Raw genomic sequence first — 26,691 nt, forward strand, 5'->3', positions numbered from 1 at the left:
CGCCTGATAGCAGTCCATTATCAAACCCTTTATAACAGACCACAATCAAAACCGGTATACATTAGTCCTACACTATGTTTCGAGTTTAAAAAAAAATAAAAGTTAACATCCAAGAAATATATTAGATTAAAAAATCGTTCAGAAATAAATAAAATTAAAATCCCAGTTTATGAATGAAACAAAAACCCCCATGAAAAGATTTGCGTGGAGTCTTTGTTCTGGAGCAAAGTAATTCGAAAAATTCAAATCTATTACAGTTTTACGTCTTTAACTCTGAGAAATGTTACACAATTAGATCCATTTTAATTTGGCTGGCAAGTGGTAAACTAGGTTTTTAAAAACATTTATTGCATGTTTTTTTTTTGTTCTCAAAGCTCAGTCGTGCAAATCAGCTGAAAGTGGGTATTAGTTGTTTTTTTTTGAGTCGACAGATAAATACATTTCCCAACCCAATTAAGAGAATGTGGGTTTTAATGAGGTGTTTTGGTGAGGTGCTTTATTGAGGTGTTCTATTGAGGTGCTTTATTGAGGTGTTCTATTGAGGTGCTTTATTGAGGTGTTCTATTGAGGGGTGTTGGGAGTGCTTGTTAAAATTTAGATAACAGTAGCAGACAATTGGAGGCTAACGTCTCCAGTTTAAATAGTACCTAAAAATTTAGAAACGTGTTTGATTTAAGAATGTGTAACAAAATTTAACAATATTGATTTTAGCTAATTTTGTTCTACAAATGCTACGTTTTTAATTCAGATCTAGTTAAAACTGTCTCAGCGAGACTATCCATTTTATTGGCATTGATACTAGTGGTGTAAGCAGTGTTGTTGGTGTGTGTGTGTGTCCTCCATCCATCCATGTAATTTGCGTCACTTAGGCTACACTTAACATCGACGATGCAGTCATATTGCTTTGATCTATTACGCTAATATAAAATCAAAATAAATGTAACATTCTTCAAAACATGCACACACATATATCTATATCTATCTATATATATATACATAAGTATATATATATACATATATACATAAGTATATATATATATACATATATACATACATACATACATATATATATATATATATATATATATATATATATATATATATATATATATATATATATATATATAATTTATCTGTTGTACAGGCTAATAAATAAATGAGAGATAAAAATCCAAGTCAGTCAATAATAACCTGATAATTAGTCCCAGGAAATGATGTCACTAGTCTAACTGGTCCAAACCAGACTATAACGATGCTAGCGTGACCCGTTAACTGGCAGGAATAAACATGTCAAGGTCACATACAATGTCTGCAGGTAAAATGTTTATCTGTAGCCAGTGTAGGTATGACAATCACACCTAGGTGCTAAAGTGTGTGTGTGTGTGTGGGGGGGGGGGGTAGGACTGGATGAGGAGGGTGAACATTAGTGACGTTTGCTGTAAACGGTAACTAAGGTCACTTTCACCAAGGTGAAGGTCACACGCCGTAATTGAACGTTCTGTAAATACAAACATCCCCTTTAATGTAAACAAACGGCTGATTGGCCGATTCTTTATCACGTGACTGAAGCGTAGTTGAAGTAGCGAAGGTCAAGGTGAAAACACCTGCTTGTTGAAGTATGTTATTTATGAATTTTTTTTAAAGTTTAAATACATTTCCCCCATTTTTAGTACTTTGGTAAAAAAATAGATAAGTTTTTGTTCTGGATCTACGCTTGATAAAATGTCAATTGATCTCTATGCGGCTCCAAGAGATACCAAATGTTGACTTGAATGTAAATCTTGACATTTTAATATGATAATGGACGGATTTTTTATCTTTCCCTTACAAAAACGTAAAAATTTACAAAATTTCTAGAGAATCTCACACCAGATTAAAAAAATGTTTTTATCCAAGTTTTACTGAACGAATCTTCCTAAATGTAAGAATTATTTTTCTTTTCTGGCGACTGATACATCCACTTCTCATTCCAATTAAGCGAATGCAGCCTATTACATGTGTTTATGATATGTTTTATTGTTTTATGACTGGGGGGCAGATATTTCATTGTCAGCTGGTTGCAACATTTTAACGGGCAGTTTTACCAACTTTTTGTTTACTGATCACTTGTTCACTGACACCAGCATGTAAAGAAACATTTTTTTTTGAAAAATCACTGCCCAATTTTTTAGTTGAGGTGACGTGGTACACATGTTAGCAGGCTTTAGGTGTGCAGTTTAATTGACGCTACAGCAGCTGATCACTTGTTGATGTCTGATCTTTTCAACAAAATTGCCTATTCACTATAGGCCTAAACATTATACAAACACACTGGAGGTCCTTTAGTGGCTCGCTTTAAGTTCGCTGCTTAATGGTATGTAAGTTAAATGTGTGTATGTTATTAGCGTGTAATTTAAATATGTGTGTGTATTATACAGTGTTTCTTCCAGACTTTTTTCTCCGGGGGGGGGGGGGGGCACTAGAAATTTTCGGGGGGGCGGTAGACTTTCTTCGGGGGGGGGGCGGACACTATTAAAAGTATATTTTTTCTATATAAATTATATAAATTTCATTTCGTTCGGGGGGGGGGGGGGCGGTAAAAATTTTTCGGGGGGGCCTGGAAGAAACTCTGGTATTATAGGTGTGTAGGTTAAATATGTGTGTGTTATAGGTATGGGAGTTAAATATGTGTGTTATAGGTGTGTGTGTAATTTTAAATGTGTGTGTGTTATAGGTGTGTAAACTAAATGTGCGCGTTTTATAGGTATGGGAGTTAAAAGTTATTTAATTTTAAAAAAGTGTGTCAGTTAAATGCGTTCAATTTAAAGGTGCGTACATTAAAGGTCTGTAAATGAAATGTATTGTTTTAAAAGGTATGTAAATTAGAGGTGTGTTTACATATTTATTTTGGTAGTTTAGGTTAAGTGTGTAACTTAAAGATGTGCTTTAAAAGATGTTTTTGTTGCTGGTGTTTTAGGTAAAGGTGTGTAGGTTAGAGATGTGCACATTTAAAGTATTCAAGATTTTTCTTTAAGTGTGCACATTTAATGTTGCAACGTTTAAAACAAGCGTCACATACTTGTTTTGAAAATATCTACGCGAAACCCAGCCTGTGATGTATTCATAAAAATATGGGGTGATAGGGGGGAGGAGTAGCTAACCCAGAGATTGAAAAAATATGGTGTGGGGGAGGGGAAGAAGTAGCTAAGAGATTGAAAAAATATGGTGTGGGGGAGGGGGGAAGAAGTAGCAATCCCAGAGATTTAAAAATATGGTGTGGGAGAGGGGGGGGGGGGGAAGAAGTAGCTAACCCAGAGATTAAAAAAAATATAGTGTGGGGGAGGGGAAGCGGGGGCTGTACCAGAGAGTGAAAAAAAAATCCGAAAAAAAAAATCGACACATTTTTCAGAGCAGAAGTAGGTAGGAAGTAGATTAGGACGCCAAAGTAAAAAAATAAATAAAGATAAGACCACTACACCCTCGTGGTGCAAGGTTCCAGCACTCGAACTAGGTAACGAAAAGGTAGCAGACGAGTTGCGCTTCATGGTGCCTGCCTGCCAGGCAACCCCCCAGAGGTGAAAGGTCATTCCGCCTAGCGTATTTTAAGACATTCCCTCTAATGTCAACTCCCCGTGCGTGCCTCTCGACCGTGCGTCGAGCGAACGTGTAGCGGCCGTGTTACCTGTGCTCACCTGCATACAACCGTTATCTAATTATCATCTACCACCACGGGTTGACTGGAGTTTTCATCATCTTTTTCACTCGCGTTTTTAATGTCTTCACGTTGTTAAAAAGCGATTAATTTCATTCTGAGAATAGCCGTACCCTGTTTGTGTTTTTATTTATATTGGGTGTTAAAGTGGTTGAGTATTACGTATATATATATTATAATACTTGTATATCAGGTGCTTTGTATATACTAATTTCACCAGTCCAGCAAAAATTGTTCGATGTAGGAATTTATACCTGGAATAGACACATGTGTTGTTTTATGATTATCACACAGGCCAATTGTGTTGTAACGAGTTATGATGAGCACAAGGGCCCATTATGTTGTGTTATTATGAACACGAGGGCCCATTATGTTGTGTTATGATGAGCACAAGGGCCCATTATGTTGTGTTATGATGAACATAAGAGCCGATTATGTTGTGTTATGATATAAACACACCGACCGGTAGCATTATGATTATGCCAAAGATTGATGGGTCTTACTTATTACTCCTTAGGTTGACTTTAAATTGATTAGTTTGACACTAAATTAATTAACTTGACTTATCGTGTTTAATTGAAGATAGATTATGAAAAAAAAATTACATACATTAGTTATATACACATAGTATATACATATTCTACTCTTGTTTAAATGATTATTTATATTTATTATAAAATAAGTTGCAATTATGATAATTAACTGGTTTTTTTTAGAAGCAACGAGACTTACAATTCATAAATACTAAAATAGTTTAAGTCTTGCTCAACCTTATTTCGAAGTATGAGTAAAAAATAATCGTTTATAATGTCATTAATTTTCTTTGAAAGATAAAAAAAAAAAAACCTGTTTAAAATGTTATCTCCCTTTTTCGTGTAATCCCAGTTACTTCCCTTGGATGTGAAAAAAATACCGTTTTACTTAGCGTGTTTAGAAATACCGCAATGTGACAATGTGTTGCTCGGAGCTCTCGTGAAAAATTCAAACTTGTTGACAACGTTATTCTAACAAGAACTACCCTGGAACATTTTTTCACCCTGTGCTAACGGTTATGGAAGTTACGTAACTGTCTGCCCCGGGAACACTCGATGCCATTGCTGGCGTCAGACGATGGCCTGTTTGTCCTAAAAAAAAAAACTACCGGAAGTAGAGATAATTTTTTTTTAATATCACATCATTCGTTGAGGGGAAGTAACTGTGTCTGCTGAACTCTTCATCTGTTACCATGGCAACGCCGGCGCGGCAAAAAAAAGGGTTTGTATTGGAGAATTAGTGTGGTTGTGATTGGTTATAATAGTGTATGTATTAACACAAACACGTACCAAAAAATTGTTTGTTGACCAGTGAAATAGATTCTTATAAAATAACTTGACCTTGTATCTTGTGTAAGTGTTTGGGTTTCCGCTTTTTAAAAAAAAAAATCTTCTTTACTAGCGATTTTCTTATTCGTTAGGAAAATGTTTGTTTATGCACAGTTGACTGATTATTTTTATTTAGGCTACTTTTATTGTGCAACTTTTTTTTTTCGAGTTATATAAATTCTACACTGATTATTATAACATTATTAAAAGTTGAGACTGATTTACCCTTTCAATTCTACTTGTCTTAAAATGGAGTATATGAAACAGTTGAATGTTTAACTTACACTATATACTTTCTTTTTTACATTTCATCATCATATTTTTAAAATTTAAGTGATCCTTCTTACAAATCAAAGATTACCATAAAATTAATTCCATAGTAATGACAAAATGCTATACACCATAGACCACTATTGTGTATTTTATTATGGAAAACAATTGTTTTGACTTTCATTGTTTTACTCTCCCTGGCCATTCAAGTTGACTTCAACGGCTTATATTCAATACAAAAATAAGAACATAAGTGGTTCCGAAACAACTTTAATTTTAAAAATGTAACTGCAATTTTATCGCCAGCCATATTTTTAAAACGTTTTTTTTTTTTAATTTAGTATTTTTTACAAACTTTTCAAGCCTTAAAAAGAGAGAAAAAACTGGTTTAAAAAAAAAAAAAAAACTACAAGTCCTACAAAAGAAATTAAAAATTTTATATTAGACGCTATGGCCAGCTTAATGTTGGCAAAAGGTGACTGTAGAAACTAGCCTACATCTTACAGCTGCGATCTAGAACGCTAGAATTTTGTTTTTGGTATGTTGGTCTGGCAGCATTAAACTTGTTCACACAAAAAATGTGTACTTATATTGTCGTCCAATTAGGACAAACATTTTTTTGCTTTACAACTCCATCCAAATCTTTCTTCTTTTTTCAGGACAACAATCTCAGAAAAGTTTGCCAGTTACTATGGCAACGTGAAGTCTCTGTTGCTTGGCAACGATTTGACAGGACGGCGGCAGACGTGCGAGGAGAACCCGTTCTCGTCTGACAGCGAGACTCAGCTCACGGGGTTTAACAAGAGCAGGGAAGGTAGCTCTGGAGTTTTCTTTTTACATATTTATACAAAACGCACGTGTCATAATTTCATAACGTTTCAAACAAATTGAAAAAATAATATTCACGTTCTAACTTAATTTAAAAAAAAAATAAAGTAAGAAAATGTATACCAATTTAGATTTATTTACCTGAAAAAAAATTCTAGTGAATAAAAGTTAATTACCAAAGAACCGGAAACAGGTAGGGGCGGGGAAAATAAATGTATCAAATTATTTTGCCAAGTACGCTGGCAACTAGCGACTGCGCATGCGTTAATGAAATCTAATTAACGATGTCTTGAAATAGCCAAATTTTGAGTCATGGGACTGTGATAAGTGTAAGTTGTCTTTTTTCTGTGGGAGAGAGCAGGTTGGGGGGGGGGGGCGTATGGTGGGAGTGGGGGCAGATGGTTTAAGACTGAATCTCGCTGAGGTAAACGGAAGTTGAAGGTCACACATGATGTGGTCAGCATGTTTTGTGTTTGGTGTAGCACATCATCTGAACTATTCTCTTTGTGTTTGATGTAGAACAGCATCTGAACTATTTATTGTGTGTCTGATGTAGCTATCTGAACCATTCTCTCTGTGTTTGATGTAGTACATCATCTGAACCATTCTCTCTGTGTTTGATGTAGTACATCATCTGAACCATTCTCTCTGTGTTTGATGTAGTACATCATCTGAACCATTCTCTCTGTGTTTGATGTAGTACATCATCTGAACCATTCTCTCTGTGTTTGATGTAGTACATCATCTGAACCATTCTCTCTGTGTTTGATGTAGCACATCATCTGAACTATTTATTGTGTCTCTGATGTAGCTATCTGAACTATTCTCTCTGTGTTCGATACAGAGCGCCACCTGAAGCCACAGACCGTTGACCTGTGTCGCAGAAGGAACAGAGAGGCCCACCACACCTCGGAGTACGAGGTTCCAAACCTGATCATCCGCAGGGGCCAGGTCTTTGACATCAACATCGAGTTCCAGCGCGAGTTTGTCAAGGGGGTCGATCACCTGACCCTCAAGTTTGTCACAGGTCAGTGCACTTAGGGGATATTTTAACTCGTGAGGTAAGGGGTCATCCGTTTATGATGTCTACAGAAAGTTTGGATTTTAAATTCTCAGGATATATATATATATATATATATATATATATATATATATATATATATATATATATATATATATATATATATATATATATATATATAAAGGTACATGTTATATGTAAATAAAGAAAATGAACGAGCAAGGATGAACTGTGAGACAGTAAAGTACATTGGACTAGATTATTTATTTTTGTGTTTTCAATAGTCTAACAAATTACCTTGAGCGACAGAATAGATGTCATTGAAATAGAAGAATATATTTTTGTAATGTGTAAATTTAGGAGTTTTTATTTTGTGGTAAGACTTTATATTGTTGCTTAAATGAAGAAAATGTTTCATTGTTTGGATATCCTAAGTATAACGTTTAACGGTACGTGTGTAGCAGACATGTAAGAGAGAAAAAATGTTTTTGTTCTGGCAGTTTGTGATAGAGGGAGTAACCAGCAAGACTTAACTAGAACTTAGCGAGTTTCTCAGTTGATTGTGGGGGAGGGAGGCTGGGGATGTTGAAGCCGAGGTGAGAACTGTCACACACCTGCTGGGATCAAACACATTTAGGTTTTTACCTGTGGGTCTGATCGATTGTGTATTGTTTCCCCTCCTTTTGTGTCTTGTTTGATTGGTTCCCCCTGTGTTTGGTGAGTTTGCTTCCCTCTGTGTCTAGTGAGTTTGGTTCCCTCTGTGTCTAATGAGTTTGGTTCTCTCTGTGTCTAATGAGTTTGGTTCCCTCTGTGTCTGGTGAGTTTGGTTCTCTCTGTGTCTGGTGAGTTTGGTTCCCCCTGTGTTTGGTGAGTTTGCTTCCCTCTGTGTCTAGTGAGTTTGGTTCTCTCTGTGTCTGGTGAGTTTGGTTCCCTCTGTGTCTGGTGAGTTTGGTTCTCTCTGTGTCTGGTGAGTTTGGTTCCCTCTGTGTCTGGTGAGTTTGGTTTCCTCTGTATCTAGTGAGTTTGGTTCCCTCTGTGTCTAGTGAGTTTGGTTCTCTCTGTGTCTGGTGAGTTTGGTTCCCTCTGTGTCTGGTGAGTTTGGTTCCTCTCTGTGTCTGGTGAGGTAGGCTCCCTGTGTGTCTGGTGAGTTTGGTTCCCTCTGTGTCTGGTGAGTTTGGTTCCCTCTGTGTCTGGTGAGTTTGGTTCCCTCTGTGTCTGGTGAGTTTGGTTCCCTCTGTGTCTGGTGAGTTTGGTTCCCTCTGTGTCTGGTGAGTTTGGTTCCCTCTGTGTCTGGTGAGTTTGGTTCCTCTCTGTGTCTGGTGAGTTTGGTTCCTCTCTGTGTCCCGTGAGTTTGGTTCCCTCTGTGCCTAGTAAGTTTGGTTCCCTCTGTGTCTAGTAAGTTTGGTTCCCTCTGTGTCTAGTGAGTTTAGTTCCCTCTGTGTCTGGTGAGTTTGGTTCTCTCTGTGTCTGGTGAGTTTGGTTCCCTGTGTGTATGGTTCAGTTTGTTCCCTCTGTGTCTAGTGAGTTTAGTTCCCTCTGTGTCTAGTGAGTTTGGTTCCCTCTGCGTCCAGTGAGTTTGGTTCCCTCTGGGTCTAGTGAGTTTGGTTCCCTCTGTGCCTGTGGTAAGTTTGGGGACTTCCATCTCTTATGTTTTAGTATAGAAAAAAAAAACCTTAATCTTCTTTAATCGATCGCTGAACATCAATAAATAGTCTGCATCAATCAGCAATTTCCTACATTAGGCAAATCAATTAACAAGCATTTTATATCTTCTTCTTTTTTATCATTAATAGTAATAATAAATATAATAATAACTCAATGAAATTCAAACTAAATGAATGCTGTTTTAAAATGGAATATGCACTTTTCTTTAATCACTGGTAATTTTCCAATATCTATTGTCAAGATCTCTTATAGTTTGAGTTTCTGGTAAAAATTCTTCAGTATTTATATTCCCCATTATATTTCTATGCAATGGTTTCTGCAGCTTTATGCTTTAACTAATCCAAGTGAATTATTCTTTTCATCTGAATTTAACGTGTTATAAAGTGGTATGTTTTAGCTTGTCTCCAATAGAATACAATGTTACCTTTCTACACAGCAGAACGCAACATACACCCCCACCTTCCTTCCCCGACTCATCAAAGGAAATGTGTGGTGATTCAATTACCCCCAGAATTTCTTGACTTTCTGGAACCTGCGCCTGTTTGCTTGAGCTCCAGACTCCAACGCTGGGAATGTTTTAATGACTTGAGAAATATTTCCCGTGCCAGGGAAATGATTTTTTTTAAAGTCTTTTATTTTTGTTGATGGGGGCTTGAGTGAGTGCAGGTTTTGTAGGTGGGGGATTGTGTGGGGGCAGGTTTTTGTAGGTGGGGGCTTGTGTGGGTGCAGGTTTTTGTTGATGGGGGCTTGAGTGAGTGCAGGTTTTGTAGGTGGGGGCTTGTGTGGGTGCAGGTTTTTGTTGATGGGGGCTTGAGTGAGTGCAGGTTTTGTAGGTGGGGGATTGTGTGGGGGCAGGTTTTTGTAGGTGGGGGCTTGTGTGGGTGGAGGTTTTTGTAGGTGGGAGCTTGTGTGGGGGCAGGTTTTTGTAGGTGGGAGCTTGTGTGTGTGCATGTTTTGTAGATGGGGGCTTGTGTGGGTGGAGGTTTTTTTAAGTGGGGGCTTGAGTGAGTCCTTTTTATTGTAGATTAAGTGCAGTAACCTCGGCTGGTCTAGATCGTGATGTTTTCTTTAAATAATGTTTACGACGCTATTTAAAAAGTCAAAACATTGTTCAGTTGTGAAATATCATTGACATGATGTCGTTACCGCCAAATTGTACGGATGGGCATTAAGTAGTTGGGCATACCATACCTGGGCATTGAATAGTTCGGCATTGAGTAGCTTGGCATAGTGTAGCTGGGAATTGTGTAGCTGGGTATAGTGAAGCTGGGCTTGGTGAAGCTAGGCTTCGTGAACAATCTGTAGTTTTTGATATACACAACATACTTTGGAGACTTGGAGATCAACTAAAACAGATATCAAGTTCTGAAAACGCCTAGTTCTTCTTTCCATCTAAAAAAATTCAACTAATTAGACATGACCATATCATAGGCAAGTTGTAATTTGTAATTGTTTTATTAAAGGCAGTCGACCAACACAGAGCAGGGGGAGTGTCGTAGCTGTCAATCAAGTGGACAAGATCAGGGACGGCCACTGGGGATTTCAAATTGTGAGCGCCAAGGACAAGTAAGTTTTCGTGTAACATAGATTAAAATAAAAACAGTCCCACTGGTAGGATAGGGTATAGCAACCGCTTTGGTCTATTGACTAAAAACTGCCATTGGTAGATCACATGATAACCAAAGCTTATTACTGAAGTTCCTGCCACAAATGTAAGTAAAAATTCAGATGAGTTTACAAAACAAAATCACAAGCGATGTTTTCAAAGCAGTTTTTGGGTGCAATGTAATTGTAAAGAAAATTGCCTACTTCTTGTGGTGCAGTGTATTGTAAATATTTGCTTACGTCTTGTGATCCAATATTATTGTAATGAAAAATATCCACATTTCGTAATGCAATGTTAAATGTATCAAAAATCGCCTAAATCTTGCGATGCTATGTTTCGGTAAAGGAAATTACCGATTTTTTTTCTGAAAGCTTTGTGGGCGATCCATCAGGCTTTCCTCCATTGGGTGTTTATTTTTAAACACGGAAGCTAAACAATTTGAAACAACCTCACCAGAGGCGTAGCGACCCTTCCCGGCGCCCGGGGCGAACTTTCAATTTGGCGCCCCCCCCCCCGCTTATTTATATATATATATATATATATATATATATATATATATATATATATATATATATATATATATATATATATATATATATATATACATATATATATATATATATATATATATATGTGTGTGTGTGTGTGTGTGTGTATAATTATGTGTGTGTGATAGTGTGTTTATATATAAGCTTGTGTGTGGGTAAGAGTGTATTTGTGTGTGTAAGCGTGTGTGTAAGCGTGTATGCTACAGTCCGGACAAGGTTTAATAATTACATTGTATGATTTTCATTCCTTACAACTTTACGACAATCTAATTCCCATTAAGATGCGTTTAACTTTTTTTGCGAAAGATTAGTAATGTCAGTTAAAAAAAATAAGCCTGACCTGTGTTAGAGGGTAATTTGTAGCTAACGCTAATATGTTTAGACCAACCTTTTATGTTCTAGTTTTGAACGATCTCTGTTGTGATATGGTACATAGTTGGATTCGAAGTTTGTTAGAGTAAGGACACACAAGTGACATACAAGAAGAAGTTATCAGAAATATTTATGGTATTTCGTTGATTGGTTGATGGTATGACAAAACAAGCTAGAGAAAACAAACTGGAATCAAAAGTATCTGATCTCTCACGTTGAAGTTGAGAGAATCGTAAGAATCTTACAAAGAACTAGTCGCGTCTTTTTTTTAACAAAACTGGCTATTGAAATTGTACATTACGCGTTAATACACTTGGTTTCTTTACTAAGTGTTAAGAGAGTTATCTACTCACCAATCCAGTACAAATACTTACGATTTTTGTTAGCGAAAAAAGCGCCCCCCCCCACCCCCACACACACTCATCACAACCATCTTGGACAAAGTTTGTAGAGCGGTTTTTAACGTAACTAACTTTTTAAAAAAAAATGTTACACAATTATACAATGCACAGTACAATTCGTTTCTTTCTGAGAGCTAAAGGTTGTTTACTCAGAATCCTGTGTAATTTTGCTATTTTATTTAGCCTAAAAGCGCCCCCCTGCACCATCTTGATAAAAGTCACTAACGTATTTTACAGTTCGACAATCGTACAATACGTTTTAATACAATTGGTTTCTTTTAATAGTGGTAACGTTTATCGACTCAACAATCTAGTGTAAATTCTTCCGTTTTAAGTCTCGAAAAAGCGCCCCCCCCCATCTAGGATAAGCTTCAAAGCGGTTTTGCCGGTCACTGTTTCTTAAGAGTATATGTTTTACATTAAGAAATCAAGATAGAAAACAGTTAAATCAGTATGTAAATGCGTGTAGCCATTACATTTCTTAACTTAGACAGTTTATAATTCAAAACTGCAGCATAAAATCAGCTTTAAAAAAATTTTCCCACCCCTTTTGGCGCCCCCATAGGGTCGGCGCCCGGGGCGGCCGCCCCCCCCCGCCCCCCCCCCTAGCTACGCCTCTGAACCTCACGTGGTCTCTCATAAAAACATGAACTCCGCTGAGCTCAGGTACAGCTTTTATAACTCCATGTTTTCTCCTTTAAGTTCAGCTATATCATTTTATGATTTAAAAAATAAAATTTACAAAAACCTTATCTAAATTTGGTAATTATTACAAACTTTTTTCCCGTAGCATCATTTTTGGACATTTTAATTCTTATATTATTTTTAAAAAAAAATAACTATTATTTTATCGAATTTAGTGTTATTAAAGGCAGAGGCTGAAATGTACGAAGGTATATTGTATTAGAATTGCATGGTCCGTTATTTAAGTCTTCAAAGTACATCATAACCATCTTTAAAGCTTTACAATAGGGGCTAAAATCTTGAGATCAACCATAACGTGATTCACGACTTTTAACATCTACAGAAACTTGTCACATACACTGCTTACTGCACAGTGAAACTACGACAAAAGAAGAGCAAACTTTAAACACAAAAGAATACATTAATGTACCTTGTCTGCATCGTTATTGTTGACTTACGGCTTATCCCAGGTAGAGGGGATAGGTGTCAAGGTACCTGGTTGGATTAACTGCCAAAAAAAAAACTTTTGAAGAAGAAAACTGATTTGTAGCTTTTCGAAATTATTTTTCTGCCTCCATTATTCCCCGAGTCAAAATACTGGAAAGATTCTGTAAACAAACAATAAATAATACTCTTAAGTCTGTACTTTTAACCCTTGCTTCCTCGCGGTATCCACGCATGTTTTAGCTTTCTTTTCTGATCTTGTTTCTGGACAACTTTAGAGTAATGGATCATGTTAATTACAAGCCAAAAGGTAAAAAGAAAGTAGCATTTCTCGTTTGCTTATATAATTTTAAACGTAGACATAGCAATCTCCATCTTTTTTTCCCCGCCGTCTCTGCAATCTTTTCAATCTGTAAATAAAATCCGACATTGCCGGTTCATCTTTTTTAAACAATTGTAGCTATTACTTCCTGTTTCACTTTAATTCTTATCTCCCTTCGCTTTGCAGATGTGTGGCTATCCAGGTCAGCTCTGACAGCGACGCCATTGTTGGGAGATATGAGCTATTTATAGACACCACACACGGGAACAACGAAGACGCTGAGAAATGGCGACATAAACACCCGGATGATATTTTCTTGCTGTTTAACCCTTGGCACAAAGGTGAGTATCGAGTCCAACCAACGCCTTCATGAAATGTGAAACAAAGTCTAGAATCAGAGGCTGTCCAACCAACGCCTTCATGAAATGTGAAACAAAGTCTTGAATTAGAGGCTGTCCAACCAACGTCTTTATGAAATGTGAAACAAAAGTCTTGAATTAGAGGCTGTCCAACCAACGCCTTCATGAAATGTGAAACAGTCTAGAATCATAAGCTGTCCATCTAACGTCTTCATGAAATTTGAAACCAAAGTCTAGAATCAGAGTGACCGTTCGCCTTCCCTTTTAAACAATGTGTATGAGTTGTTTACATCATGTCTCGGATTTTGACTGACCTTTCTGCTTTCCTTTAGTGGTTTACATTGTGTCTAGAGCTTTAGACTGACCGTTCGGCTTCCCTTAAATACAGTACATAAAGATACAAATGAAACACGATGAAATAGCCAAACACCAATTACCCCCCTGCACATACCACACATCACTCACCACCCATATCTTCCATGTACACCCCGTGTCCCTACCACTTTCCTATGAGCTACTTGATACTTTGGACTACAGGTATTACTGGCAGGTGTTCAACGACGCACATGTACATCAACATTACTGAAAATTGAATTATGAGCTACCACAACCCGCCTTTTAAAATTGCATATGTCTTTTTTTTTATAAATTAGTTATGAAAATATGCCGTACAAACTAAAACGTATTCATGTTCAATCCTGGATAAGAAAAGTTTGAAATGTGGGTTAATGAGGTCCAACCAATCATGCGTACTAATTCAATGTGTTAAGAGTTTGATATAGACAATCATACATACTATATCAATGTGCTGAGAGTTTAATATAAAAAATCATACGTACTATATCAATATGTTGAGAGTTTGATATAGACAATCATACATACTATATCAATGTGTTGAGAGTTTAATATAAAAAATCATACGTACTATATTAATATGTTTATAGTTTGGTATAGACAATCATACGTAATATATCAATGTGTTTAGAGTTTGATACAGCCTCACATACGTGCTAGATCAACATGTTGAAAGTTTGATACAACCAGTATACGTTGTAGATCAGTGTGTTGAGGGTTTGATACCTTTAGTTATACCTGCTATATCAATGTGCTGAGAGTTTGATACAGTTAGTTAAACCTGCTATATCACTGTGTTGAGAGTTTGATATAGACAATCATACGTAATATATCAATGTGTTTAGAGTTTGATACAGCCTCACATACGTGCTAGATCAATATGTTGAAAGTTATATCAAGCCACCCATACGTTGCATATCAGTGTGTTGAGGGTTTGATACAGTTAGTTAAACCTGCTCTATCACTGTGTTGAGAGTTTGAGTTCTTTCTTCAGGTGATGGGGTTTACATTGCTGGAGAGGCTGAAAGAAACGAGTACGTCCTCAACGAAACGGGCAGAATTTGGCTCGGAGCTGTGGAGAAATATTTTGTTCGGCCATGGAACTTTGGCCAGGTTAGCTTCTTAATAGATTGGTGTTCAATGCATAATTAGATTTTTTTCTAAGTTTTTAAATGTAACAATCTTTTTAAAATGTATATTATGAGTCATTACATACAAATGTAAAGCAAAATGACATATAAGTCCAAAGGAATTAAATTCTCGTAAATTTAGACGTTAGTCTACTTACAAGATACTTGAGATCATTTATTTTCCTCTGCCACTTTATCTAGAGCATAAGATTAAGAAAGCGTTTGTTCTCTGCTAGTTTGAATACGTGAGTCTCATCGCCGCCATTTCCATTCTGGACCGCTCTGAGTTAGCTGACAGGGCCAGAGGTAACCCAGCCTTGGTGACAAGGACAATCTGCAAGGAGGTGAGTTGTACGTCTAAATACTGCTGAGTACTCTTAATTACTGAGTGGGCTCAAACATATCAAGTTGAATATGGTCGATTCTTGTAAATATAATCGAATACCATTAACAATTTTGACTACAATTGTAGTTGGTTCTTGTAAATATAATCGAATACCACGAAACATTTTGACTACAATTGTAGTTGGTTCTCGTAAATATAATCGAATACCATTAACACTTTTGACTAAAGTTGTAGTTGGTTCTTGTAAATATAATCGAATACCATGAAACACGTTTGACTACAACTGTTGTTGACTCTAGTAATATAATCGAATACCATGAAACACGTTTGACTACAATTGTAGTTGATTCTTGTAAATATAATCGAATACCATGTAGCACGTTTGACTACAATTGTAATTGATCTTCTAAATATAATCGAATACCATGAAGCACGTTTGACTACAACTGTAGTGGACTCTTGTAAATATAATCGAATACCATGAAACACGTTTGACTACAACTGTAATTGACTCTTGTAAAACGTATCGAACCCGTTGAACTGACAGATCCACTACACAGAGAGGAATGGCGGGGTGATAGAGGCAGGCTGGTCCGGCAAATATGACGACGCTGAGGCCCCGTACGCTTGGACCGGAAGTCCATCCATACTCGAGGAGTTCCTGAGGAAAAGGAAAGGCGTCAAGTATGGGCAGTGCTGGACAATGGCTGCAGTGACCACGACGTGTAAGTCACGTGTTTCATAGTGCTGCTAGCTATAGCTATAAATATAATTCAAATACAGTATATTATACATTTTGATTTTCTTCTGGTGACTGAAAATAGTAATCTTCTTACTTGATTTAAAATGATTTTTTTTTTTTTGGGGAATTTCCATTTTCAGTGATGAGGACTCTGGGAATTCCCGCGAGGTGTGTGACGTGTTACCGAGCGGTGCACGACAGTGACTTCAGCGGACCAGTCAACACGCACTGGTCACATGATCTCAAACCCAAGACCGACATGGACGACGCCATATGGTCAGCTCACACTCTTTTCTTCGGGGATTTCATTGTAGTTTATTTTTATCCTTTAGTGGGAGTTTTTCTAACGTGGTTGCGGGGGTTGTGGGAGCTAACTCTCACTCATTAAAAACAGATGATCTTCCTTGTACAGGAATTTCCACGTCTGGAACGAAGCGTGGCTGTCTCGTCCCGACCTCCCCCCGGGGTACGACGGCTGGCAAGCCCTGGACCCCACCCCCATGGACTGTAGTGAAGGCAAGTACACAGGTCGAGTAGACCCCGGGGTTCTACTAATACGAGAATTTGGGAACCCCTGTCTCACTAAAAATCCCAACAATTAACTGCATCGATTCCAAGACATCGCGTTTACTGTCATCATATTTAGACAAAATTGACTAGAGTATAACAAAAGTTATATTTTAATGTATATGACCGTGCAAGCTTCATTAGTATTTACTCACACATTATGTGTAAGATATTAAACACATTTCAGCTTTTTTAAAAACTGAACCTGATCACGTGGTTTGCCTTCCCCTAGGTGTCGTGACGTGTGGACCCTCCCCAGTGACGGCCATCTTGAAGGGAGACATTTTTGTCGGCTTCGAAACGAAATATCTCTTCGCCGAGCTGCACGGGGGCCGCATCCACTGGCAGGTGGACGCCGAGGGCAACATGGAACCTTTCATGGGCGGGAGGAGCGTGGGCGGGGCCATCAGCACCAAGAGTGTCGGCACTATATCCAGGGAGGACTTGACGCACAAGTATAAATATCCGGAAGGTGGGTGGATACCTGCGTGTTCGACTGGTGGTATTTACGTTTGGTGGTGTTTGTATAATAGGTGGTTAAACAGTAGGTGGTATTTATATGATACGTGGTTTTTACGTTTGGTGGTATTTGTATAATAGATGGTATTTTAACAATCGGGGGGGGGGGGGGTAATAATAGTATGTCTGGATAGGAGGTCTTTAAAAGATAGTTGAAAAAATACATTATAGTCCGTGTTTAACACATGGGTGGTATTTATAAGATAGGCGGAGTTTTAATAATAAGGCATCGTTTAAGGCAGGAGTTGTTTAAAATTAGGTGATAATTATATAACATGTGGTGTTCCATAGTTAGGTAGTATTTATAAACTAGGTAGTATTTATATGAATCTTGACATGAATCTTCTGTGCACATGTAAAACAAATGTAAAATTAGCAATTAACTTAGAGGAAAAACAAACAGCTGTGGCGAGTTTTACAAAAGGTTTTTATTTACCTGATGTAAAGATATAATGAAATGCAGGTGTAGTGGTTAAATTGATTTGCCTGCGTATAGATCTAGTCGAGTAAAACATGAGCTGCGCCTGTACAATTCCCAAAACCACAGCGATTAGATACATTTGGATCCAAAAAAAAAAATGATTCAAGGTAAATAACTCTTAAGATGTGTATTTTAGTTATCGCTACATACGAGTGCAGCATTTACGATCAATGATATTTTTTTAATAGCTAATATAATTTTTATGCTATGCGTAGTTATGTAAAATGTATACCCGTTTATATATATATATATATATATATATATATATATATATATATATATATATATATATATATATATATATATATATATATATATATATATATATATATATATATATATATATATATATATATATATATATATATATATCAGTAATTGAGTTTTAAAAATTATCTAACAGGAAGCCAAGAGGAAGCTCAAGTTTTAGAAAAAACTGGCAAGCTTTGCAATAGAAAAACGCCGGTTTTCTCCAAACCTGCCAAGGAGGATGTACTCTTTACCCTGGAGGGTGGGACAGAAAAGGGTGGGGACATCAAGGCTACGCTGCGTGCCCGAAACACGGGGACGGAGGGTCGGGTCGTGGACGTCTACCTGGGGGCGTTGTCCGTGTTTTACACTGGGGTGACTGCAGCCGAGCTGAAGAAGATTATTACCTCCCTTGTGATTCAGCCCAACACAGGTAGGTAACTATTAATTGAAATTAGGAAACAATACATTTTTAGTTGGATATAGAATGACTTGTTTCTGTATATTAGAAAAATAAGTAGAGTCTATTTCTATAGAAAGAATGTGAAGTAAAAGTAAAGAATCCTCTTTAGACCTAGCGATCAGAGTTTCTTCCAGGCATAACTTCGGGGAGGCGAAGCCCCCCCGAAAATTTTTTACCGCCCCCCCCCCCCCCGAGCGAAATGAAATTTATATAATTTATATAGAAAATATATACTTTTAACAGTGTCCGCCCCCCCCCTTAAGAAAGTCTACCGCCCCCCCCCCCCCCCGAAAATTTCAAGTGCCCCCCCCCCGGAGAAAAAAGTCTGGAAGAAACACTGCTAGCGATCTATTGGGGAGGTGAAGTAGACTTATAGAAAGAATGAACGTATGTCAAAACATCCTTTGCACCTGTACACCAAATGGCTTTACTAGGCCAAAGCTTTATAGACTATAATCTACTTGGTGGCATTTGATTCGTATTTATTTAATTTATTGTTAAGTCTAAAGTGATGTGAGAGTAAGGGTTTGGTTTAACGTTACAAAACGTGTTTGTTAGCCGTTAAGCTCAGATATCTGTTACTGTATGGAGAACACTGGATGCCCCTTGTAAAGCTGTTGGATTCTATTAGACATGGAGAAGTTAGTGGAGCTCAATGATAATCTGCGTTATGGCTTAAAATATAATTTTATGTAATTTATAATGTCAAGTTTTTACACGTGGTTATAAGTTGGCACGTGAAACACTAAATATAATTTATGTAATTTATAATGTCAAGTTTTTACACGTGGTTATAAGTTGGCGCGTGAAACATTACAATTTGAAAGTATTCAAAAAAAGTATACACCAAATATTATTTTAATGAGAAACAATATGAAGTATTGTGAGTGTTTAATTTATCAAATTTATCGATTTATGACGTATTGACTAAAACACTCGGGGGTAAATTTGAATGCAATAGGGCTTGTAAGTCTACGGTCTCGAAATCTACTAGCTGGCAAGTACGTGAACGAGAAGTTGTGAACTACTTACAAGCCCTATTACGTGGCGTCATTAGTAAACAAACTAGTCTTGGACGTTTTAGACAAAAAAAACAACAACTGCCCTGACCTATGACCTTTGATTGCCAGAGACCACGTCAACGTTGGAACTTAAGTGTGCCGAGTATATCGAGCTCAAGCCCACAGACAGTCACGTGACCTCCTACGTCATGGCCAAGGTCAAGGAGACCGGGCAGAGATTTGCGACGGTACAGAGCTACTGTCTCGACAGGCCTCAGCTAGAGATTAAGGTGAGGTGAACTTTAGTCGGATTAAAATTAATGAGGTAATTACGGCACAGACGGATTAAAATTAATGAGGTTATTACAACCTCAGGCTGATTAGAGCTAATGAGGTGATTACATCATAAGCTGATTAAAGTTAATGAGGTAATAACAGCAATATCGGGTTTAAATAAATAAGGTAATTACATAATAGGTTGATTAAAATTGATAAGGCAATAACAGCATAAGCGGTAAAAATTAATGGGAAATAAGAGCTTAATTTCAATAAAATTAATGACGTATTAAGAGCATAATAAAAAAAAAGTGCTATTATACTTTACGCCGTATTTTGAAATAGTACAATGTAGAAAAATTAAGTCAATGACCCTGACGTGATTTGAACACGCAACCTTCTGATCTGGAGTCAGACGCGCTACCGTTGCGCCACAGAGCCTGTTGTTAATTTTAAAGATGGGTGTAACAATACGTGCATTTTTGGTCACCATTTTTAAAAATCCTGTTAAACTAACAAAAGAGTTGGGGGAGAGGGGCGACACCAAATCGAAAATACATATTTGTTGGAGTGAGTGGGGGTGACACAACCGACTTATTGACACCTTTGAATGGATGCGTTCCTATTAATGGCGTTAACAATCTTCACTTATTTTCATGTCGTCATTAAATAACGTCATGCACGATGAGAGTGTGGTGTGTGTGTGGGGGGGGGGGGGGGATAGTGGGTGAGTGGGATGTGGGGATGTGGGGATAAGTGGATCCTGGTCTCTCTTTTAGTAGGTCTGTTTACTCAATGAAAGAGGAAGGCAGTGACCCTGTTCCTCCTCCCCCCCCCCACCACCTAAGCACGTCTACCCCCCCTCCCCCACATGTAGAAAATGTATATTTATACGAATGTCCCCCTCCCACGGAATTATTTAGTCCACTCCCCCCCCCACACACACATTTTAAAGAGCCCCTCCCCCTGGAAAAAAAGTTAAAGAAACACAGCTCTTGTTTAGCCTGACCAGCAGCTAGTGTGTTCATCTCACATTGTGAATAAATCGTTTCTTTTTCTTTATTTTTAAAATGTTAGTTCTTGTGAGAAAAGGATTTGTATTATCATTGTAAAAAAGTGCGTTTGTTATTTTTTTTTCCAAGAGCCACAGTACTACAAAGCATGGTTATAACTATTCGATAACAGTTAGAATGTCAAGTCGCATGAAGTAACTGGCTCTGTGGCGCAACGGTAGCGCGTCTGACTCCAGATCAGAAGGTTGCGTGTTCAAATCACGTCAGGGTCAATGACTTTATTTTATTTTCTATATTTCACTTCTTAAATTTTATTTAACTAACGAACGACTTTCTAAATTCTTCTCTGTTTCATTGCTTCCACTGTATGCTATTTAGATTCAACAACAAAACTTCGATTTTAAATCATTAAAATTCATTCTTTTTAAAAATAACTCTTCTTATGTGGTATAACATTTGAATTTGTTATTTGATGAATGTTTTATTTTTAGACTGAGGGGAGAGCACTACAAGGGCAGACGTTCACAGTTGTTGTGAAGTTGACCAATACCTTGTCCGTGCCGTTAACGAACGGGACGATTTCAGTGGACGGTCCAGGAGTTGTCAGGGCAATAGGCATCAAGTTAAAGTAAGTCGATAGCTGGACAAAACGGTAGCACGATGATTGGGTAGTTGACAGTTGGATGATTGTGTAGCTGTGGGTAGCTTTATATCTGGACGGCATTCATATTTGAAGGGGGGGAATGGATGGGGGGGGGGCTAGATGTATAAATATTGTTCAGACGCCCTTATTCATTAGGCTTTAAGGACTCTTCATTATATATATGTGCCTATATATATATATATATATATATATATATATATATATATATATATATATATATATATATATATATATATATATGGAAAGACAATGGAAAGAGAATGCAGCAACACGCTTTCCTCTACACCAGGGGGTCTCCAAACTTTTCAGCCCGAGGGCCGCATTAACTATCAAATTTCAGTTCGGGGGCCAGTTTCTTCCAGGCATCTCTTTGGGGTGGCGGAGCCCCCCCCCCCCCCTCGCCACCGAAGAATATATACCCCCTTCTCCCCCTCCCCCAACGAAATATAAACTATATAGAAATATATATAAATTTCAGCGACTCATCCATTGCACTTGAAAAATGGCGAAACTTGCATGAATTTTTCACTGTTTGAGTCACAATGTTTTCATCAATGTCAGCAAAACTGCGGGCAATGGTATTTGCACCCAAAGCTACATTTTCAAATCGTTTTGAACTTTCTGGTCAAATTTCCTCAGCCACCTCCAACAAACATTTTTTCCGTGGTCAAAAAGATCTCCGCGGGCCGTAGTTTGGAGACCCCTGCTCTACACAATGGTAGGTTCGATGACTTTATTTACAAGCCAAAAACCTGTTGCTATTCTTCCCGGCCCCGCATCCTATTGTCACGCCCCGGTCAGTTTCGGAAAGTTTATAGTGTCGTACTGTCAGCCGTCCTGTAGTCCGCGAGCATGTCTTTGTGTTCAATTTAACGTGTAGGGGGGTGGAAGCAGGCGTTGTAACTGAAATAGCAATATTAACAGAAAGTGATATTTCAACGCCAAGGGTAGACACAGGTACAGAAAATAGTCCAAGTAAAGACAAGCAGTCAGACACCAACGGGTTTCGAACCACTATCTGCCACGAAAGCCTTATTTTTTTAGGGCTGAGTGGTAGAAGCGGTTACACGTCTGACTTGAAGGCGATAGGTGCCGTGTGGAATGGTAGGTTCGAAACCCGTTGGTGTCTGACTGCTTGTCTTTACTTGGACTATTTTCTGTACCTTTGTCTACCCTTGGCGTTGAAATATCACTTTCTGTTAATATTGCTATTTGTGTTCAATTTAACAACTCACGATCGCGATTTGTTTTTCTCTATATACTGTATATAAAAATAAAAGTCGATTTTGGTTTGGCATCGTTCATCCGATAGCCATGAGACTTTGGGCAGTTCATTATACCACTCTAGGGAAGGGTTCTGTAAAAAAATAATTTTTAATTTCACAAGGGCGGCGCCACGGACGGGAGGGTCCGATTTTTCTCTATATACGGTATATAAAAATAATAAAAGTGAATTGCAATGACACCGTTCATCCGATAGCCATGAGACGTTGGTGAGTTCATTAGAACACTCTGGGGAAGGGTTCTGTAAAAAATCATTTTTAATTTCGCAAGGGCGGCGCCATGGGATGGTGCGATTTTTCTCTATGTACGGTATATAAAAATAAAAGACGATTGCGTTTCGATAAAGTTCATCCCGGTGCCATAAAACTTTAGGGATTTGATGAATACTCCCAAGACGGTTTCTGGGGTGGGAGGGGGGTGAGAGCGGGGGATTTATTTTTGCATGGGCGCCCCCCCCCCCCCATTTTTTACGTGTTAATTTACAAATCTGTTCATTTGTCTCACTTAAGCGAAAGACACAATCTGCATCATTGTTAACAGGATGCTATTTGGCACGATGGCGTCTGTTAGTTTTAAGGAGCCAAGGGTGGTACGCCGTGCCTATACGGTAGTGTAATCGGGGGGAGGGGGCTTATGAGAGCGCCCCTCTATGTCTCTGACACATGGGCGGTCACCGAAGTGTGTTCTACCATATTATTTCGGTGAGTGATTAATGTACACTCAAGGTTTTCATGCGGTAGTGTAGATAAACCCGTGTCCCGATATTTATGATCCAAGCGCAGGCATTGTTTACATTTAACAACTCACTTTTAGAAAACAAGGTCACGAGTCTAAGAATATAGGATTGATAACGCATGGATGAAATCCTTCTTATATATTTCGTCGGACTTTCTTCTATTCCCGCGGCAACGCGCGGTGACGGGTACGCTAGTATATATATATAAAGCAAAGTTGTCGGGTGCACTTCCCGGCGCCGCAGGCGCTTTAAATTTGGCATGAGTCTGCCTTGGGGCGAAATAAAACGAGAGCCGGTGCCGGTTGGCCAACATGTTCACGAAGAGGGGGTCAAAACTGACCTCGATTGACCGGCGCCTTATATGGGCTTTATTACGAAAAAAACTTTTGCCCGACGACCACCCTTGATATTTTGTGAGGTGGTAGGAGAACGCCTAGGGGTGTCACAAAAAACTCGCCATGTCCGGGAAAAATCTGGAAATGGGTCAAAACTGACCAGTCGTATTTCCCTATATAATCTTTGTATTTTATGGGAAAAACAAAGGATAATTTCAACAAAGATATCAGGGTACTTACCCTCTGCCCATCAGGCTAATGTTTGGCACGCTCTAAGGTAAATGGCTAGGCCGTAGGGAAAATCTGTCGGCTTCACTCAAAGCCTTCGACGAGGGCTAAAAAGTGACCGCGAGTGAAATTCTCTGTATATGAGCTCTATTACGAAAAAAAACTTTTGCCCAACGACCCCCTTGATATTTTGTGAGGTGGTAGGAGAACGCCCAGGGGTGTCATAAAAAAACTCGCACTGTCCGGGAAAAATCTGGAAATGGGTCAAAACTGACCAGTCGTATTTCTCTATATAATTTAAGTGTTTTATGTAAAAAACAGGGTAATTTCAACACAAAGTTTAGGGTACTTAACCTATGTATATCTGTCTAATTTTTTGCATGCACCTCTATAGATGACTAGACCGTACGGAAAAACTGTTGGTCAGACTCAAAGCCATCAACAAGGGCTAAAAAGTGACCGCGAGTGAAATTCTTATTATATAAGATACATATAAATAAATTGACAATCGATCTCCCTAATATTTTGTGAGGTCGTAGACCGACCCCAGAGGATAACAAAAAAACATTATTCCCGTCGAAAAAAAAAACCCTTTGGGTCGTTAGATTTTTCCAGATGACATATTTTCTTATAAACAACTGTTTGTGAAAAAGTAAACAAAGACATACGTCATTCGTTTAATTTCAAGGGAGGTAACAAACAATTGTATACTATTTTAAACATAAACAGAAATTGACGAAGTATAGCATTTGCTTCAGTAAAAAAAATTTAAGTTGTTAACTAAGGTTCGTATCCTAATTAAATAAATAAATTAATTTAAAAGTCAATGTAATATACTGTTCATGGAACCTCTGTAGATAATACCAGTTTAGTCATACATTGCGAACTTTCCAATATTTTCTCTGAAAACGGACTTTAAAACAACAAACAACATCATTTTCTCAAAAATTAGCATTACTGTTTAAACTTAAGCACTCCACACCTCAGCAATCACTAAATAATTAAAGTATTCAAATTCTCAAATGTTTTTGAAAACCTAAGCGAAGCTAGGCAGTATGCCTAGTATATATATATATATATATATATATATATATATATATATATATATATATATATATATATATATATATATATATATATATATATATATATATATATATATATATATATATATATATATATATATATATATATATATATATATATATATACATATATATATATATATATATATATATATATATATATATATATATATATATATATATATATATATATATATATATATATATATATATATATATATATATATATATATATATATATATATACATATATATATATACACATATATACATATATATATATATATATACATATATATATACATATATATATATATATATATATATATATATATATATATATATATATATATATATATATATATATATATATATATATATATATATGTATGTATATATGTATATATATATATAGGCCTTTATTATGTCATTAGTATAAAAATTCTTACAATCATTAGTGAATATAAAATAGAATTGAAATTAAATTTGTTTTACAACTACGTCCTTCCTATTTCTAGATTTAATTTACGAAAATCAAGGGCGACAAAAAATACAAATATGTTTCTAATAGTTTTTAAGTATAGGAGCGAGAATTTAAAGGTAAAAAAAACTATGGATAACTGCTTATTGCGTGAATAAATGCAATTTTAAAAGCCTGATAAGATAATTGTCTTCGCTTTATAAATAATACATGTTTCAAAATAATCTTGTTTACTCTATTTGAAATACAAAACAGCTAGCCTTATAACATACCTAAGTGATATATTCATAATGGTCTCTATATAACGTAGCTCACAATTTGTGTTGACGTTTTTATATAATTTTGATTTTATATAAGTACTAGCCGTCCCGGCCAGGCCCTGCTCTGGCTTCTGTGAAAAACCTTTCTGTTAAAGACCATTACCTGTGTGTTTAGTAATCATCATAAACCCGGCATTGCCCACCCAAACCACAACCAACCAAAACCAAAACAACAAAACGCAAACATAACGCTAACACAATTACAAATACAAACGAAAACAAAAACTTAACAACAAACCCAACCGCAACCACAAACACCAATACAAACACAAAGAAAAAACAAACAAAAAAGCAAACGAAAACAAAAACCTAACAACAAACCCAACCACAAACACCAATACCAACAAAAAAAAAAACAACGAAAAAGCAAACGAAAACAAACCAAATTCAAACGCAAAACCAACCAAAAACACAAATACAAACCCACAAAAAAAAAAAACACAAACAAAAACGAAAAAAGAAAGAACAAAAACGAACCAAATCAAAACGCAACCACTAACGCAAACCCACCTAAACACAAAGAAAACACTAAAGCGAACATAAACGCCCGGGGCGGAATCACCTGTTTTAGCTTAATGAACGACTATAGTACCCCAACTTATTCATAGTCTTTTGCACTCACTTAAACGAACGCGCCTGTTTCAATTTGATGAACAATTTTAATACTCCTAGCTTATCCGTAAAATACCTACAACATTTGCACTTGATCAATCCCCGCTAATTATGTAATTATTTTTTTTTCCCAACACCAAAACAAAGTAATTAAAAAGTAAATTATTTTCGACTAATGCAATGGTTTTATAAAGGGAAGTAATTTTGTTTTCCTAATTTATCAAAGGGAAGTA

General features: G+C 37.0%; 1 protein-coding gene and 2 non-coding genes across 3 annotated transcripts in view; 2 read left to right on the forward strand and 1 right to left on the reverse strand.

Annotated features, from left to right (window-relative positions):
• LOC131951287 (protein-glutamine gamma-glutamyltransferase 4) overlaps nt 1-26,691 on the forward strand; it is a 49,030-nt gene that overhangs the window by 19,023 nt on the left and 3,316 nt on the right. The window contains exons 3-15 of the mRNA XM_059313645.1: nt 5,982-6,136; nt 6,995-7,177; nt 10,300-10,402; nt 13,400-13,554; nt 14,921-15,039; nt 15,293-15,400; nt 15,950-16,127; nt 16,285-16,420; nt 16,557-16,660; nt 16,944-17,183; nt 18,115-18,393; nt 19,554-19,714; nt 21,205-21,341. Of these exons, the coding sequence (XP_059169628.1) occupies nt 5,982-6,136; nt 6,995-7,177; nt 10,300-10,402; nt 13,400-13,554; nt 14,921-15,039; nt 15,293-15,400; nt 15,950-16,127; nt 16,285-16,420; nt 16,557-16,660; nt 16,944-17,183; nt 18,115-18,393; nt 19,554-19,714; nt 21,205-21,341 (2,058 nt within the window). The remainder of the gene's footprint in view (nt 1-5,981; nt 6,137-6,994; nt 7,178-10,299; nt 10,403-13,399; nt 13,555-14,920; nt 15,040-15,292; nt 15,401-15,949; nt 16,128-16,284; nt 16,421-16,556; nt 16,661-16,943; nt 17,184-18,114; nt 18,394-19,553; nt 19,715-21,204; nt 21,342-26,691) is intronic.
• Trnaw-cca (transfer RNA tryptophan (anticodon CCA)) lies at nt 20,070-20,141 on the reverse strand. Its single transcript has one exon. It is a non-coding gene; the product is annotated as a tRNA-Trp (tRNA).
• Nucleotides 20,914-20,985, forward strand: Trnaw-cca (transfer RNA tryptophan (anticodon CCA)). The gene has a single exon. It is a non-coding gene; the product is annotated as a tRNA-Trp (tRNA).

Source organism: Physella acuta, unplaced genomic scaffold (assembly GCF_028476545.2).
Source record: "Physella acuta isolate Inbredline_101_S28 unplaced genomic scaffold, ASM2847654v3 ptg000806l, whole genome shotgun sequence".
Classification (NCBI taxonomy): domain Eukaryota; kingdom Metazoa; phylum Mollusca; class Gastropoda; family Physidae; genus Physella; species Physella acuta.